The 19,684-nt window shown below is 38.1% G+C and overlaps 2 protein-coding genes and 1 non-coding gene across 3 annotated transcripts; 1 reads left to right on the forward strand and 2 right to left on the reverse strand.

The window, feature by feature from the left end:
- The first annotated feature begins 5,285 nt into the window (after nucleotides 1-5,285).
- Nucleotides 5,286-6,737, forward strand: LOC121753612 (RHOMBOID-like protein 13). Its single transcript, XM_042148831.1, has one exon. The coding sequence runs from the start codon at nucleotides 5,661-5,663 to the stop codon at nucleotides 6,471-6,473; it is 813 nt and encodes a 270-aa protein (XP_042004765.1). The 5' UTR covers nucleotides 5,286-5,660; the 3' UTR covers nucleotides 6,474-6,737.
- Nucleotides 6,738-8,037: 1,300 nt separating this feature from the next.
- Nucleotides 8,038-8,110, reverse strand: TRNAE-CUC. The gene has a single exon. It is a non-coding gene; the product is annotated as a tRNA-Glu (tRNA).
- Nucleotides 8,111-8,611: 501 nt separating this feature from the next.
- LOC121754047 lies at nucleotides 8,612-13,004 on the reverse strand. The gene is made up of 4 exons (XM_042149378.1): nucleotides 11,646-13,004; nucleotides 11,194-11,490; nucleotides 10,671-10,762; nucleotides 8,612-9,584 (listed from the first exon to the last, which is right to left on the reverse strand). Exons 1-4 carry the CDS (start codon nucleotides 12,600-12,602, stop codon nucleotides 8,759-8,761), a joined length of 2,172 nt encoding a protein of 723 aa, XP_042005312.1. The 5' UTR covers nucleotides 12,603-13,004; the 3' UTR covers nucleotides 8,612-8,758.
- Between the last annotated feature and the right edge of the window lie 6,680 nt (nucleotides 13,005-19,684).

The following is a 19,684-nucleotide window of genomic DNA, read 5'->3' on the forward strand; positions in this document are numbered from 1 at the left end:
ATAGCTATGGGGTTCATTCGATGTTGGTGATGTTGGAAGCTCAAAATAAATAATATTTAATATTTCAATTTTTATGTAAGAATAGTATAGATCGAAACGAATTTTCAATTATGAAGTGACAAAGATTTAAAATTGACATAATTATTAGTGTAAAAAATAACAAATAGAAAGTGTATGTTTAAAAAATATAAAGTAGAGAGAATTAGAATATATATAGTAATATTGTATTAGAATAAAGAAAAGAGAAAAAAAAACTAGCATATATAGAAAAAGAGAAATATGTAACCATGAAGTTCTGCACCATGAGTTCTGGTTTAATGGAGTACTATATCAGTAGACATTAATCATAATACTCCATTAATTACATCCATCTTACTTTAGGAGTCCTGGTCACTTTAATACACTCGTTTTATAATAGTGACATCATCTTCGTAACACTCATAATTCTAAGCAATTATAATTTATAGTATATTACTTTTTTTGCAATAGTATTATCGAAATCACATAATTCTAAAGAAATTATAATTTATATATTACTTTTGCAATAGTATAATAGATATTGAAATCAATTTAGGTTCAAAATATGCGTTAATAAATGCGTTTGTTACATGTTTAAAAACCTGTTATTGACAATCATAAATATGAATAAATAACAGACTTCAAATTTAACATTGTCATAAATGAATTAGATCTTATCAATCATAACAGTTATTATTACATCATATGTGGAGTATATATATAGAATTGAACAGGGGCAGCGAAAACGTGCGTTCTAACGGATCACATAAAATTCTGATCTATTTAGTAGATTATTTAGACAAATTCTATTCGTGTAATTTTCACATGTATCATGCTCATAACTTGAATTCAAACATGATTTACCGCAACTAACACCTAAAACATGCTTGCTACGGAGTTAGCCAATTTACCTCGTTGATTCACTGAAGAATCGAAGATGGCTCGCGTCTTCTCCACGTGAAGATCTTGAGTACTAAACCACGGATCTTCTGACTGGTTCCCGGACTGTAATCTGATATCAGTGTGGGCTGATCTCACCAGAATACTAGGAATTAAATAAAGAAGACGGAAACTGCTCACGGAGGAGAGCTGAAAATCGTCCCTCTTCTAGACAGAGAGGGGGATGAAATTTTGATGGAAAATAATGTCACTTTTCTGTCTCCTTTATTCTCCTGTTTATATTAAGTCACATATTGGGCTCAGTCAGGGATCTATGGAAAAATTTGGATAAGGCCTCCCCCAATTAGCTTTTTACTAATTAAATTGAACCCACAATTTAATATAAGCTTATATTGGAATATTACGAGCAGCCACTACAAAAGCAATATTGCACTGCCCATCCAATTTCGAAATTGCAAGTATTCTGGGTTTCCATTTGTTTGTCATCAAATTCCCGCGTTTAAGATAGAAATGTCCATTAATTAATCAATGTCTGTTATGGACTAAATTAATTAACATATTATTATCTCCAAGAGTGGACTTAGCAAGAAACGCTTATTTATTATTCATAGAGTAATCAAACTCCAATTAGCTAGGTTCCGAATAATAAAACCTTGTTTCGAACTCCTCTTGTGGACGTTATCAAACGAGACTCACCTCGCGCATGATTCAATATAATAGCAATCATAGCACCGCTAGATATTAATCACCACTACCCAGTATACCAGGATTTTTGGGTTGCGAAAAACCCGCACCTTTTGGTAAGTCAAAGTAGTGCATAATCAATTTCGTATGCTCAATGCTAACGTACATTGATTAAGAAATTAATTAGCAAGACCTCGTCTTTCAGTAGATAGCATAAAGACTCGTCTTGCTGTTAGATCCAATTCAGTGTTATACCACGCCAATGTCATCTTATTTCAGTAAGGCTTAGAAATATGCGGACTAACATTGCAACATTTCACGATAGGTAGTCTAGGACTATCTAAGTTGTGAAATTCTTATTTTTCTTTGTTCAGAACTGACCGTGTTAGCTTAAAGTGGACGCCGCCCACAACCGGTCTACTAAAACAAAGACTAAGACTTTGTTACGTTGCTTATACATTTAAATATGCAATAAACATCCATTAAATGTAAAACATAACAACATTATGACAAAAATAATCTGTTTCATTTATTTGAAAAATAACATATAGAGTTTTACAGTATTCAATCACTCGAAAGGTGATTTCTAGTATATAAACTCTAACAATAACATCATTGTTTTGTTCGAACACAACTCGATCTTTTCTCCATTCGACAATCAACATATATACAATGGCAATTAGAGAATAAAAAATCAGAGAAAACCAAATTGTGAAATGGCGCATAAATTGTTTTGCATTATTTTCCTCATTTTATCAGTGTCAGGTCCGTCTTAATTTTATTTTTTCTATAATTTTTTTAGTTACAACTCAAGAAATAATTTCAGATATACTAAAGTGACAATCTTATTTGGTGTGTGAGTGTGTCATGTGAATCATATTTTTTACATGTGGAATCATATAAGAATTTCCTTCCAGCTAAATGGCCACGCAATAATGATATATTTATGAGTTTAGGTTTAAACTATAAACATTTGTGTTATGTTTTATGACTTGTGCCTAGCAATCTTTGTACTCCCTCCGTCTCACTTAAGATGATCACATTCTTGAGTGACACGGGATTTTAAGTAATGTGATTATGTGGAATAAAGTAGAGAGGAAAAAAGTAATTGAATATTTTAATGAGGAGATGAGAGGTTATTTCCAAAATTGAAAAATTGTCATCTTGATTGAGACAAATAAAAATGGAAAGATGGTCATCTTGAATGGGACGTAGGGAGTATTCTTTTTGTTATTAGTCAAGAGTGTGAATTTCATGATACATGAGAAAACTTTGGAAGTTTTGGTATATTCTAAAGAGTTGGTAGTGAAAATCGTAAACTTTTAGATACATAACAAATATTGGGGTTTAGTATAAAGTTGGACAATTTTATAAACCTAAGCATACGGATTAAGACAAAATAAACTCGCATACATAGCAATATGATGTATTGTTTGCATTTAACAAGTAATTTGTAGTAACTATTATTTTGTCTAAAATTAGTGGTATTTGATTGCTTTTCATTATTACTATTCCTAATCCTTTTTATTGCAGTTGCGGTCAATTTTGTGGATGCCCAAAATCGATGCGAAAAAATATCAGAAATAAATAGTTGCTACCTCCCAAAATGCAGAGAAGAATGCTTTAAAATTAATGGATTTGGACAATACATTGAAGAAAGTGGTTCAACGGGCTCTTGTGTTTGCTGTAGAGATCAGACTACCTGAATTCACTAATTACTAAGACCTCTTTGGTCTTGTACAAGATAGCTTAGTCAAACTATCAACAAAACGACTGATTTACAAAGAATCGTAGCTATTACAACAGTAGCTAGCTATATATCTCGGCCATGCAATCTTCAATCGAAAGCATCTTAAACCCACCAAGAACCTGCACACTTGAACACTCAGTTAGTAACACAAAACAAGATCCTCTCGAATCTGAACAAGTATACAGAAAACAAGAGAGAAATCAAAGGAATCGCATAGATCTAGTAGCTATGGCTCAGCCACCCGCTAACAGTACAGACCTATTCACCAAAACCACGATCCAAGGGAGCAACGTTGAATCCAACCGTGCAACTCTTCACACACCACGGATTACAACCCCAAACCACTCCACTACACTTGATCTATTCACTCTCGGAACCACACTTCACAAGAAACCTCTCAACAAGAAACCCTAGTTTCTCCAAAACCCAAGCAACCGAACTAGTTGCTTTCTCCCACACACACACACGTTTTATCACTCAAATATTCATGAAAAACTGTAGTGAATCAACCGTAGAATCATCGAAGAAGAAGAACACACAAGGGAAACTCAATCGCCAGAAAGCAGAGAGAGAAGTGAGAGAAACAGAATGTGAGGCGGTGAGGGGAGTGGGAGGGGTGTATATCATCCGGATAAACGGGCTAGGGCAAAACATAAGTCCTAAGTATCTTGGCCAAATTAATTTCCCAGGCCCAAATAATAGTCCACCATACAACAGCCCATATAATCAACATTTGCGTTTACGATTGTCCACCATCGTAATTATTTTTTTCTTATACCATATTGTAATAAAAGCTCATGAAATAATGTAAAAACTGAACTTATTTAATAAAAGTTGAGCATTTTAGTTATTTCCTACATTTGTGGTAAAGTGGATGAATTAAATGTGTTGCACATTGCAACTTGTTGATTAAAAAGGTTTAAAATATAAAATGTACTCCATGCGTCCATGAAAAATAGGACACATTATAAATAACATGAGTTTTAATGTGAAATTGGTAAAGTAAGAGAGAAAAGAAAAAAGTAAGAAAGAAATAGTGTTAATGGAATGTGGAGTTCATATTATTAGTAAGAGAGAAGTAGTATTAGTGGAATGTGGTGTCCATATTATTAGTAAGAGAGTAGAAAAAATTATGAGAGAAGTAGTGTTAGTGAAATGTGGAGTTCATATTATTAGTAAGAGAGAAGGAAAAAAAATTAAGAGAGAAGTTGTTGAAAACTTTTCTTTTTTAAATGTGCTTTATTTTTCGTGGACAACTAAAAATGATAAATGTGCTCTATTTTTTGTGGAATAAGGGAGTAGTATACAAGTATACAACTTCCATGATGCGCTAACATTTGTCATGTAAAAATGAAGTTATGCACCATGAGTTCTCTAGTCTGTATTGATAAATTCATGGATATATATGGTGAATTGGTTACATTTAAAGATCAATCTTTGGATCATAAAGAAGACTAATTATGATCAATTGGATCATAAATGAATTGTGGTGATCTAAATATACATATATCATTAAATACATTAGATAATAGGCAAAACATATCTAAATGTCTTTATATAAATAAATTTATGTCATTAGATTCTTTTACAAATTTTTAATTATTAGATTCTTGTACCAATGTATCTTGTTTCATTTAAGTCTTTTTACATTTTTTGTTTTTATTTCATTGGATCCATATACTAATATATATTTGATTTTAGAGATTTTAATAATTTTATTTTTAACTTGGTTGGATCTTTATTTAATGAAATTCATAATTTAATTAACTCTTTATGAGTTAGTTAAAATAGTGTTATTAGATAGTGTGATTTTTAAAATAGAATGCACATTTGGGATGAAAATATAAAATGTACATATTTTTTTTGACAGTAGGAAGAAGTTGTCTCGTCGCATGTCCCTCTGATCCTGTGGGCCCCGGAGCAGGTGGAAACCCCCATATAGATATGCTCATATGCCCATGATTTCGCTCGCTCATTTTACCTTCGAATTAGGGGATCTCGATCACTGTAACTACTTTCTGGAATTTCACACAACTCAATTTTCTGATTTCTATTCTATACATTGAGGATCCTGGCTCTGCTTGATGCTACTCTATTTGAATTTCGGTGAGATTGGACTTCCGTTATTTGGTTTCAATTTAATTGAACTGAATTTGTGAATCTTAGAGTGGAATTCTGTTTATCCCCATAGTCGTCTATTTATCAAATGCTTCGCCCTCAATGATTGGTGTTTTTTAGCATATGAATCAATTGCTATTGAGTCTGTATTTTCGCTAGCAGTCGAGTCGAGAAGTTCAATTTGGTGTAGATGGGGAAACCCTTAATCTATGAGATTTGGGAAAAACCAGCAACGAGTTGTGTAATTGCGATATGCAGTTTGATTTGGTTCTATATTCAGAAAAAGGGGATTGGGTATTCACATGTGGGATTGAACTACGACACTGCATTGGAGGGCCATCATTGGCGGATAATCACATCTGCATTCTCTCATATTAGCATCCTTCATCTTGTTTTCAATATGAGTGCCCTCTGGAGTTTGGGGATTATAGAGCAGTTAGGGAATTTAGGGCTTGGTGTCGAATACTATCTTCATTACACGATGTTGCTGGTTGTGCTCTCGGGGCTGCTAGTTCTCGGTATGTACCACATTCTGATCAATAAGTTCAGGATTGATTACTTCCGGAGAGTGACTGCTGTTGGATACTCATGTGTTGTTTTCGGGTGGATGACTATACTGTCGACAAAGCAGCCCTCTTCGAAGCTGGAGCTTTTCGGCTTCCTCTCCCTTCCTATCAGTTTCGCACCTTTTGAGTCCCTCGTCTTCACGTCTATAATTGTGCCACAAGCAAGTTTTATTGGCCATTTATCTGGGATCATCGTTGGGTACGCCATTGCCTGGGGCGTGATACACGGGATGACCAACTACTGGGCTGTATCGATGTTGGGATGGATTGTTCTTGTTTTCATTTTTAGTTTGAAAAAGTCCGGTAAGTACAACTTCAGCTTTCTCAAGATTGAATCAGTGGAAGATTCTTCCTTACCATCTGTGCGGTTTCTCTCTTCTGGAAATGGTAGAACCCTGCGGATGAGTGCCTCTGATGGTGTTTTGAATCTTGTGTAGCTTCTTAAAAAGAAATAGGTTCTGAATGTGCAACTATAAGAATGTCTCAGAATATTGGATTAAGAATAAGGTTTCTTTGGCTTGCTGTTTTTTGATGTTGTATAGAAAAGCAGCATTTGTTTCTTGGATCTTAGCTGTCATATTCATGTATCAAGGTTTTCTCTTCTCTTGTTAGTAACAGATAGGATTTGAACTGAATTATTATGTAGTAGTAGTATCATAGTAGTGGTGACTATTGGGATGGGTAAAAAGATATTGACTGACTTTTATGTGTACAAATATCAAGCACATTTCTGCAGGTGGATTACCTATTTTTTCTTTTAGAATAGATTGAGTGGTAACCCTTACAAATGAGCTTTTATAATATAGTGAAACATGGTAGAAGAGAATATTCTGCTACACCAGAATATTCACAATAACTTTAGATATAGTGTGTGGCTGCATTTCTTTCTGCAGTGAACATCTATTGTTTGTGATATCATTTAACCCACTCATTCTGGTTGAAATGCATATTTCCTGCTTTGGTTTTGGACTTTTGGTTGTTCTCAGTCAAGATTGCATCAAGTTACTTTCACTAGTTACTTTGAAATGATACTACTGTCTTGGCCATGTCAGTAGTTTGTGTATCCTTTTTCTTCATTTCCTGGCTTTGTCTTCTCCCTCTGGTTTATACTCTTGGCCATTAAGTTGTTCGTGCACCTTTTTTTATGTGACTACAAGTTTATTGATCAATCTACAATATAGAAGAACATATTTTTAAAATTAATTATTATTTTTATGAATTTAATCAATAATGACAATAATAAAACCATGGGACAATAATTTCTTCTCATAAAATAGGGGAAGTTGTTCCCCAATTTAATGACAACAAATTATTGTATTACCGGTTTTGTCTTTTATTATTGTTGTTCATTAAATTCATGTAGTTAAGATCTTTGACTCAATTCCTTGTAGAAGAAGAAAACTAATATTCTCAGCTTAGATAGACGTGGACAATCTATTATGAACAATTGCAGGTCGACTCTGAAATCAGTTCCTATATTGTTAGAAGCACACTCATCTACAAAATAAGACATGCAATCAAGATGTATTTTATAATCTCTGGGAGCATGCCTCTGAATCTCTTTATTTCAAATGTTATGTCTGTCAATTTGTGTTCTAGTTTAGATTTGTTTTCGTGAATTTATGTGTAAATTTTTGGAAGTCATCCTATGAGATCCCCGTGATCTTCGATAAATTAACAGCAACAAAGACGCTAAAACTAAATCAAACTCGAAGATGTAAATTTATTTCTAACAAATTAATGACCTAAAATAACAAATAAAATAAAAGATAAAATAGAACAAGGAACGAAATAATGAGTATGACTTTAATTGGGAATTTGTAATTGTGCATTGATTTGTCTTATAGGAAAAATGTGTTACAACTTACAACCTGAAATAATCCATTAAGCCAAGATTTTATTAGTATTATCATTATTTTATAGATTGGGTGTGACAAACGTTAATAAATAAATAAAATGTTAACAATATATTTATACGTATAATAAATAAGAAAAATAAAATTCCGTTGCCGGGACTTGAACCCGGGTCTCTCGGGTGAGAGCCGAGTATCCTAACCAACTAGACTACAACGGATTTGTGAATATTTCTCTATAAATGTAATTATAGAAATGACGAGATTAATAAATATACTGCTCAGAAATTCATAATTAAATTCATATTGTTTGAGCATCTATATGATATATTATAAACAGGTCGTAAATAGAAACTTTATTTTTATTTTCATCAATATGCGCCTTCGGAAAGTTGAAATATATTAATCACCATTTTTTAACCAAATAAATAAGATAAAAAGCCCCTCTACAAGAATATACTACTGCACTTAAAAGTCCCACAATTCCTAACTACTGTTAAACACTGTTTAAAAACAATTCCTTTGAAAAAAGGAAAGAAAATGGAACCTCTCTCCATCCACCCCAAAAAAGGAAAACAATGTGGAGTTGTTGATGCTCGGACCAAAAGATCCCGGGTTCGAGTCCACCACGGTGTGGCCTTTAAAATTTATATTCATTTGCCAATAAAAAAAAAGAAAGAGAGAGAGAGAGCCATGAATTCACTGCAGTCAAGCCTCTAATATCATATAAATGGCTGCTTCACTTCGACTTGCATTTCTCGATCGGTAACCCATTGCTAAAAATTATATACACATTAAATATATGATATGTGCCTAACTGCTTAGCAGTAGAATAGGAGATGAATTACACATATTTTCTTTGTTTGATATCACCTTCTTCCTTTTGCTTCTTCTTTTGTTGGAGAGTTGTGTGCCGCTGCTGCAGACTCCACATGTGTCAGGAGACACTCATATATCTTCTTTCGTATCCGATCAATCGTCTCTTCCTCCTTACTTGATCCTATTTCATCTAACCAGTCATTAACACTCTTCAGCTGACTCAACATTCCAGCTATCTGACCATTATCTGACAAAGCCGACGTGTCCACATCATAATCCAAGAATCTCTCCACAAATCCCAAGAACCAATCTTGGGACTCCAACTGCAGCTTCTCAGAGAGCTCTGCAGCCTCATCAAGGCCATCTCCTTTAGCCCACTCTATCGCAGGCGAACTTCTCATGCTCTGAACGACAGCCACCCCGTCATTCGGCTTGCGCAGAGCCCCAGCTAAAGCATTCTTGGAATTTGATGTCTGCCTGGGTTTTGAAAGTGCCTTTGGAGCTGCTGATGTATTCTTAGCAGAGGTTTCAAGGACTATTACAGGTTGGTTACCTGTACTTGTCTTTGAAATTGGAGAGGGAGCCGATGATGCAACCGGGCTGAGGCTGCCTGGTTTTCTGTACACCGTGAAGGAAGCCAAATTGGTAGCTAATGCAGCATTAACCCAAGATACAGCTTGTTTATGCCCATCTGAAGTCACCTTTAATGCCTCTTCAGGTGGACTTTCTTCGTTATCTGGATCGTGAGAGAGAATTTTCGATAAAGAATCTGCAAAAAGGTGCGCTTTGCTCAGCCGTGTATGCAGATGTAAAAACTGCTCCACTGCAGGCTGTGGGCTATCTTCTTTGGCAGACAAACTCAACTCAGAATATGTGCTGCCAAGTAAATGCAATGGATGCATTAACTTTATGATTGTAAAATGATATTATGTGTACATCATATAGAGGTATCAAATGCTAGTGGAAAAACAGGGTAATGATACTGCCCCCTAAAACCAGGGTAAGAGGTTTTCTAAGATCAGTGAAAGCATCCTTGATTTGTCTACTAAACAGAAGTGACTAAGATTAGACAATTGAACCACATCTTCTTACACCTGTCCATCGCTCTGAATTTATGGTACTAGGTTCAAAAATAGTGTTTTGTGTCTTTTAGTGTCCATTCAACATAAAAATAGTGCGGTTTCATGCTCAGTAACATAGAGCACAGTAAGCTTCCTTTCTATTGAACACTATACAAAATACGAAGTGTGGTAAATCCCGTTTTTGGCTGCTATGTATGAAGATCTACTACTGAAACACAAAATTCGCCTATGTAAGGTCAACGCGGTCTAAGCCCAGAGTAATTAAAGAATTTACTACTAGTTTATTACCTGCTCAACAAAAAAATGAGCGGCGTATTTGATGCAAAATTAGTTTCTGCTTACCTTTTCAGGGTTCTAAGCCTTATAATGCTTCCTAAAACTCTGACCTAGTAAGTATCCACAACCTAACTCTTCAATTTTCTAAAATCATAGCAGTTGCAAGAAACTCCGGATTTCTTATGAACGATCCTTTTGTCCCGGAAGAACAAAAATACATCTAGAAAGTTATATTTAGGCTTAAAGAAAGTTCTTGGCATTTATGATAAAAAAAAAGTCACCAGGTTTAGGAACAAACGCTCATAATGGGTCAAAAAATACAAAACATAGCTAGAAAACATATAATCACCTAGCATGTGCATTGTCTGGAAGCATATAGTCATGTTCTTCTCATATGCTCAAACTGCAATAGAAGTGAGATGCCAAACAATACCTGACCCGGACAAAAATTTTGCTAAATGCACATGACCAGATCAAATTTGAATTCCAACTAGTAGGGTAGGTATTTGTGCAATCAGTCTATTATACACATGGAGTAATATATGTTGTCTCAAAATATATAGTTTGATATAGAAGTTTGTTTTTTCTTTTATAAAGAAGATACCTTAAACATTGAAGCAGAGTCTCAGCAATTGAAGCCTCTTGCATTGCTTCTACAGCAGCAGTCTGAGCTGAATCCCTGTGCTTCAAGACTTCCTGTTATTCAGGCCAATAAGTTTCACAATCAGAAATTAAAAAAGTATTTCCTGGGAATCTCACAAAGAAGCTCATGCGAATTAGCCAGTAAGGATAATATACATCTCAAGCTTTACTCATGAGTGGAAAACCATAAGCTAAGAGAACCTCTACAAGTCCCAAAAGATTCCCAATTATTATGAGCATATTGCATCCGTTCAATTTCAGATTGTATTAACACTTATTATTGCAGAACAACAAAAAGCCAACATCGTCACCTATAATTTATGTCCAACAGAAAGTCATATAAGACCTCATAACTGTTTCTAAGATATTGTTTACAGATATTACACGCACTGGTGAAAACTTGGTCATAAATTAGTTGATTGTAAACTGGGAAGCCATTAGCCCTAGGCCCCCGTTAAAAATTTTGAAACAAAAAGATATCACACCTTCCCAAGCTTTGCAAGAGAAGATGGCAGTGAGGCCCACGAAACATTTGCATCTGTCAGTCGCCGATTACTAACAGAAACCTTGACCAAATTTCCTGGCAGTCCATTCTTAGCAACTTCTAAAGATAAATTCTTTCCCATAGAAATTCGTGCAGATGCCTTAACAGCACCAGGTACATCCCCATTGACAGAAGCCTTCTTGACAGATGCATTAACGTTGCTTTCATCTTTGGTAGATTTTGAAGGCTTGCTGTCTTCTTTAGATGGTGATCTCTCGCTCACTGATTTTCTTGGTGCCTACACGGTGAAGAATAATTCACACCATATTTAACATGAAGAGAGCAGATTAAACAAGGACAAAATCCTAAAAAATGAGAAAAATCTGTGGCTTAATTTCCGATTCTTCCAGGAAACGAACGGAGAGAGGAGAGAGGAGAGGGAGAGATACTCACTGAGTTACTTCTTACATCTGGCCTAATTTCCTGCCTGTAAACTTTCAATCTGGGGCTCTCCCTACTCTTGGCATCCATATTCCCTTCCCAGCTTTTTCTCAATACTTTCGGCCCCAATTCAAGTCCTTGAACGATATTCTTCATCAAGTTCCCACTAGAGACCTTCTTCCCACTCGAATATGCCCCACGAAGAGGGCTAGGCTTTTCCTTCGACCCCAAAACACCACTTTCCTTCTCCAACCTCTCCAGCCCCTTGATCTTCGCATGATTCCTAACACCACTAGAGAACTTCTCAAAAGACGTCGGCAGCGAGTAGCAGCTAGTTGGAGACGAGGGTATCGACCTTGACACCGAGGACTTCAACTTACCACCAACACGCTCCCTCTTCATATCCACAGACAAAGAAAGCTTCGACAGCTGAGACTTGGATCGAGCCAATCCACGAGCCCTCTTATCCTCCTTCAAACCAGCACTCAATGGCGAAGGATTCAATTTCCCTACATTGCCCAAAAAGTTGTGCTCTGATCTACTCTTATCTGTTGATCTAGAAGGAGGGGATGGATTGCCATCATTGTTCAAGAATCCTAAAGAGTGAGTGGCAGCTATATCCTCAGGGGTTCCTACACACGGGTGGCGGCCCGGCACCGGCCTAACGCCTCTCAGAATGGGCACAGGGGAGGCGGCCTCGAGCCTCTCAACATGAACAAACTGACCCAATTGAATCTTATCGCTAAGAATTAGATCATCATGCTCATCAGGCAAAGACACGTAAGCAGCGTGTGAGGAGTCGGATACCTTAAGGTAAAACCCTTGATTGGGGAAGAGCTCGCCGGCGGCGAGCGCAGGGACGATGCTGACGACCTGCAGCAGCGAAGAGCGGTGCTCCCCGGCGACCTTGACGTCCGTGTTCACGTGCTGAAGTAGCTTTAGCAAAACCCCGGGGATTAAAGTTGCCATTTTTCACTTTTACAAGCCAACCCCAAATCCATTTATGGGAAAACAGCAATTAATTTCTTCATTCAAAATTGCGCATGGATCAACCAAATCTGCGGTGATTCTTGATTGCTGGGGAAACAATACCTAATTTATTGTGGTGGTACTAAAAGGGCATATGCAAAAGAAGCAAATTGCGGTGAATTAAAAGAAATGGGAGATGAAGAGGCAAATGAATTTCAAAGGCGTCAGCCCAGATTGGAGAAGTTAATAAAATAAGGTTTGGAAGCAAGACAAATAAAAAGGGGGAAAAACAGTATGCAATAGTGAAGAGTGTGATTGATGCAGACATCCTTTTTTTTCTGGTTTCAATTAGATTCTCTGACTTGCAACTCACTGCGTGATGTGTGTGTATATTCATACATATATTTTGCTTAATGGAGTATATTTATATACTTCTACATTGTAAAAGAGTGAAAATAAGAGTGTATGATACTGATAGCTTGGATCAATTATTGGGCAATGTTTGCAGCAATTTGTATGATTGAAGTAGTATGGAATTCATCTAATTGATCAAAATCATTTTTTTCCTACCTTTTGCGAATGGAATTTTGGTAATTGGTACGAGTGTCGTTTTCATTCGTTGCAGTAATTGAATATGAGTATGACTTTGTTTATGCGCGTGTGTGTGAACTGACTGGTTTTGGATGTTATTTATGTGAGGTGAAGCATGAATTTAGGGAGTAATTTATTGCATGGCAGTTCTCTCCATTAGAGCATCCACAACCGTACTCTTGCCAGCGGCACGGTTGTGGATCCGGGCGGTACTATTCATGCCTGCTCTCTGGCAAGAGCACAACACCCACAACTGTGCTCTTCCGCAAGGACGAGCACAATTAATTTAATATTCAATTAAACATAAACATATCCATAATACCAAAATTCATTAAAAAATCACAATAAATATTACAAAATACAAATAAAATAAAAAAGACATAATTAAAATTCTAAAAATTAAAAATTACATAATTAAAATACTAAAAATTAAAAATTACATAATTATTGGCTAATATTACCCGAGGAAGACTACTCATCCGGCGGCAACAACCCCAATTGTTTTTGGAGACCCACTATCATGCCCTCGTGCGTTTGAAGTTGCGTGGGGGTCATAGTTGACCTATCGGCCATATTGAGTTGGGCCAAAAGGGCCCACAACGAGTTGTTCGGGGTGGAGGTGGAACATAGGGTGCGGGTTCGGGGGCGGGGGCCGATGGAGTCACGGAGCGCCGGCGCTCGGCCGCCGCCTTCTTCCTTCCTTGCGGTCGGCGTTGGGAACCGCTTGGTCCGGCGTCGGGGCTACCCAAGTTAGCTCCGGCGAGTTGGCTAGACACTTCTTCGGAGCCGGAGTCGGATATGGATACCGACCTTGACCGTTTGGAGGAGCCGCTAGAGGAGGATGTTACGCCTCCCAGATACCTCGGGTGGAACCGCGTTTCCTGCCAAACGTTGAGGTACTTGAACGACTTACCGTTCATGGATTGGTATGTGCTCAGCGCCGCAGTGATGATGTCGACCTCGCTCCGGCCGCTCCCGGCATTCCGCGACTCCTGGAGGAAATAGCCATTGAACTTGCCAATTTCGTCGTTGGCTCGGCCGATGCAGTTGCGCACCATACTCTCGTTGCGCTCGATCGTTTCCGGCGGCCGGTTTGCATTGTACCGGCGAGATACGCGCCACCAAAAGTGATCGCCCGATTGGTTCGTGCCAACCGCCGCATCTTCGGAGATTTCGAAGTACGCCTTGAACAATTTATCCATCTCCGCCGGCGCGTACGGTGTGCGGACACCGCTGCCGCGAGTAGGAGCTTGCGGAGGTTGGGAGGGGGCGGTCGGCCTAGGCTCCGGTGTCCACCCGTATCGTCCTTCGGAGGCACCTTGGTCGTCGATTGGGTATGGACGGTAGCCACCCGGAACGGCCGAATCTTGGGTTTGAGGAGGGGTCGAATATTCCGTTTCCGGACTAGGAAACGGTTGTGAACCGAACCATTCGGGGTTCCAAACGTGGGAGCCCGTAGGGTTATCGCCTTGGCCGGACATAGTGATGTTGTAGGGTATGAGAGAATGAAGATGAAAATGGATATGAGAGATTGAAGATGAGAATGGAGATGAGAGAATGATGATGAGAATTGTGTAGTTTGATGTGAATTTTTGGGAGTGAAATTGGGGGTATTTATAGATGAAAGTGTGTATTTTTGGGGTAAAAAAAATAAAAAAAATTTAAAAAGTGGGAAAAACGGTTATAAACGGATATAATTTTTTTGGGAAGTGAATTTTTTTTATCGGTTTTTTTAATTAAAAACCGATTTTTTTTAAAAAAAAATTATTTAAACCCAACGGCTATGCCGTTGACGAATGAGGGCGCGCCACGTCAGCTGTTCGCTGGCACGACGCTGCTCGATGCATCGAGCAGCGCCGTGCCAGCGGCGCGAGCGCAGCGGCGGCGGGTGGCGTCCGTGCCAGCGGTGTGGACAGCGGTGGCGAGCAGCGCCACCGTTGCGGATGCTCTTACATTCAGTGCAAATTAGTACTACTATTTTTTTAGTAAGAAATTTTATATTATAGGAGTACTATTATTTAATATGTTTAAGTGGAGTGAAAAGATGGATAGATGTATTAACAGGAAAGAAATAAAATCTTGACTTTAATTTGAAATTATACATTAGTTGACAATGACCAATTAATAAACTTTATGCTACTTCGTCGTTCGATAGAGTTATTTTTCTAATTTTTTTTTTAATGAGTGCGGGCAACGTCCAAAAGAGACTACATTCTACTTACTAGTAATAACCAAATAGCAAGACTTGTAGGCGACTGTTCAAGAACATGTACTCGTATCTCGAAGTTGTATGCATGGTGTGACAAGAAATCTGCAGTAAAATTTCCTTCTCGATGCACATGTCTCACTGATGCCGAATCAAACTCTAGCAATAAGCTACCAAAGTACCAATCTTTCCCATCGCATGATGACTAACATTCACCTCAGATTTCCCTGTAATCATAGCGACAACTACAAGATTGTCGCTCTCTACCTCCAACATTCTTATTCCTAGAGGCATTTTTCTATTTATCTATATACTTATTAAACATTTATGTAAAACAGATGAAATATTATAAAGTATCTCCAACAAACTAAAATAAAGGTAGTGACCAAAATTGTGCTAACTTTCCATTTTTGGTTAAAAAAAAAAGGCTTACTCTATCCTTATAATTTACCTTTACTTATCACTTTAAGCATGACCTACTATAAACACAATCACATGACTTAATTATTCAGTCTCTTTTTTTTTCTACTGCACACACATTTCACTAAAATTCATGTTGCACATTTTTTTGAATGAAATAAGTTATTTTTTTCAATATTTGTCATTAAAAAATCCATTTTTAACTTCGTGAAGCCATATCTCTATATTAAACAAATTATTTTCATCATGATCATGCATTTTGTAATAGTAAGTACTATAGTAGGATGAAGAACCCTTTAATTTTTGTTAAGCGAAATACTTTACTGCAATAATTGAGATATATTTTAAATTTATTACTATAATATTAATAAATAAAATAGTACTAATTGATTTGAGTTAATGTACTAATTAAAATTTTCTTCCCATTCTCATAGATTAGAATATTTTTTGTCAATGAATAGGTAGTTTCGGAGTTGATTTTTTGTGGATCTACGATTCATTTAACTTGACTCCACTTTATAAAACCACATAAATTCGACTATTTAATTTGAATTTGTTATTAATAATTGTTATAAGATATTGTACAAAATAGGAATTGATATGAGAGGATATTTCACATTTGATAGAAGAGTAATTAGTGTAATCTAGGTTTACCATGTATAGAAGATCCTAATCTATATATACCTATAAACTCTGCATTGTTGATATATTGAATAAGATTAATACCTTCTACCGACTTCTACATGGCCTCAGAGCAGCAACAATCCGGGCTCAGAAAATTCTCATCATAGCCCTAAAATACCTTTCCCGACCTTTCTTTCCCAACGATCAGAAATCGAACCCTACAGCTAGCCAAAATGTCAGATACAGATGATACAAAACCAGAACAGCCAGAGCAGATAACCAGTTTGAGAAATAGAAAAAGTGTCACAATTGCATTCAAATTGAATGGGGAGAACTACCCCTTGTGGTCAAGATTGATCAAGGTAAAGATAGGAGGTCGAGGAGCCTATTCGTACATCAGAAACGAACCCCCAGAACCGAGAAGTAAGGGGTTCGACGAGTGGGCGACTTGGTGGTGTTCTCGTGGATCGTCGACAACATCGAGAATGATATCATCACCGATTTTACACACCATCAAACAACCAAAGCATTGTGGGATAGCCTCGTTGTGACGTTTGAAAACATAGCCGACAAATACCACATCTACGACCTGGAAGAAAATGCGCTAAACATCATACAAGGAAGCCTCGATCTAGAGACTTATTACTAGAGGATCCATGGGTTGTGGATCAACATTGACAGAAGCCAGAAGCAGCCGATTAGCTGCTGTGACAAGGGGATTGATCGGTTCCGAACGCACTCAAACGAGAAGCATTTGATTAATTTTTGACTGGATTGAATCAGGAGTATGATTCGATTCGGAGGGACATCTTGAAGGAGGAGCTGACCCCATCAGTAGAGGCAGCGTATGGATGGGTGAAGAAGGAGGCGGCTCGACGTCGCATCATGCCACCGGCGTCGTCTCCACCCACTGGAGAAGCCTACGGTGGAAGCACCGATTCATCACTTGGGGGGAAATTAGCCAGGGCTTCGCCGTACAAACCCAGCGACCTCCAAACCACAACGGTCCACCACTGTCGCGCTCCGCTACCACCAAACGACCGGGAAACAGGCCCGATACTTAAAAATTATGGTGCTCCAATTGTGGAAAACAGAAACACACTTGGGAGACCTGCTTCAAATGGCTTGGATACCCAGAATGATGGGAAGAACGACAAAAAACAAGGGCATCACATGCCCAAACAAAGATGGATTGGGGTGAACGGAGATGGAGCGCCACGGCGGATTGAGACCGGGAACCATGGGGAGCCAACCGGAACTGGAACATGGACGAGTTAGATAGCTTCACCGGTCGGTAGAGGAGTGAGAGGCGCCGGAAATTTTTCGGAATAGGCAGAGAACAGCGGCGGCGCATCCAAAGGAGGTAAAGGGTTTGGATTTTGTCCAAACCCTAATTTAAAGTTTGGGAATTCTCATTTTTTACCCCAGAAATTTATGGAATATCAAAAGAGACCCCATCCCATTAAGTTTGACCCCCCTCATTTACCGAAAATTAAAAGTGCACCCCTGCCTTCCCAGAAATTAAATATTTACCCCAACTTTGAGTCAGAAAATCAGTTTACACCCCTACGAGATTTTTTCGCTGCATTTCATGTTTCTGATATTACTAATAAAATTCGAAGGGCTAGATATTTGACTGTGGGGCTACTGATACCATGACTACGGATAGAAATGATTTTCTTGACTTTAGTGAGGTTCCGAGATCATATATTAAGACTGCGGGCGGGGATTTGATTAATGTTATGGGATCTGGCACGATTGAGATATCACCCACCCTCCGTCTTACAAATTGTCTATATGTCCCTACTTTATCTCAGAGACTGATGTCTATTAGTCATGTGACTAAAGAATTAAAATGTACACTCCTGATGCATCCCGACTTTTGTATCTTGCAGGATATTCAGACAAGGAGGATTCTTGGGAGTGGCACTGAGAAGCAGAGACTCTACTACGTGGACGAGATAGCTCAACATGGCAGTGCGATGTTGGCTCACGGATCCAGGAAGCAGGAAACTTGGCTGTGGCACCGAAGACTAGGACACCCCTCCCATGGTTACTTTAAATTGCTTTATCTGAACCTTTTAATTCCTTCTGATTTTTCTTGTGAAACTTGTGTTTTGGCCAAGAGCCACAGACAGTCATTTAAACCTACAAACACTAGTATGAAATCCATGTTTTCTTTAGTACATTCTGATGTATTGGGTCCTGCACTGGTTATTGGGGGAATGGCTTTCAATATTTTTTTTTATTTTTGCTGATGATTGCACTAGAATGACTTGGATCTATTTTTGAAACATAAATCTGAAGTTTTTGATAAATTTGTCACCATCTTTAAACTGATACGAACACAATTTCATACCACTATCAAAACCCTTAGGTCGGATAATGGGAGGGAATTTGTTAACAGCCATATGAACCAATTTTGCAAAGAAAACGGTGTGATTCATCAAACCTCTTGTGCCTATACACCCGAACAAAATGGGGTAGCTGAACGGAAAAATATGACCATTTTAGAAATGACTCGGGCTATTATGATTGAATCCAAAGTTCCCAAGTTTTTCTGGCCAGAAGCCATTGCCACATCAATTTACCTCCTCAACCGCCTCCCAACCAAAATCCTCTACATGAAACTCCCATCGATACACTATCCAAACAAGCCAAAATTCCAAAACATATGAACCTCTTACCCAAGGTATTCGGTTGTACTGTGTACATTCATATCCCAAAACATGAGAGAAACAAACTATCGCCATCTGCAACCAAATGTGTGTTTGTGGGGTATGGGGTGAACCAGAAGGGATATAGATCCTTTGACCCCCACACCAAAAAAATCACCACCGCCATGAACTGCAATTTTTTGGAAACCGAATTCTTTTACCACACCCACCTTAGTAGTCAGGGGGAGAGTGTTCCAGATAGTTCTATGGACTACCTAAGTTGGGTTGTGCCATTTCCAACTTCCCAAATTGAGGAACCACCCGAGCCAGTTGTCACTGCCGCCGAGCAGGTCTCTCCACAAGAGCCATCTCATCCATCCCCCTGTGATTCTCCTCCGACGATATTCGAGGTAATCCCTGAACCGACACTTGAAAGTCCAGTTATTTCTGACCCTGTTGATACAGGACTCCAAGAGGAAGATAACACTATTGATGGAGATACTGGGAGGTTTATACTTCCTCCTCGGAGTACAAGGGGAATTCCACCAAAAAGATACTCCCCCGAGAGGATTGGGAGGAAAAGC

The sequence above is a fragment of the Salvia splendens genome, chromosome 11 (assembly GCF_004379255.2).
Source record: "Salvia splendens isolate huo1 chromosome 11, SspV2, whole genome shotgun sequence".
NCBI lineage: Eukaryota > Viridiplantae > Streptophyta > Magnoliopsida > Lamiales > Lamiaceae > Salvia > Salvia splendens.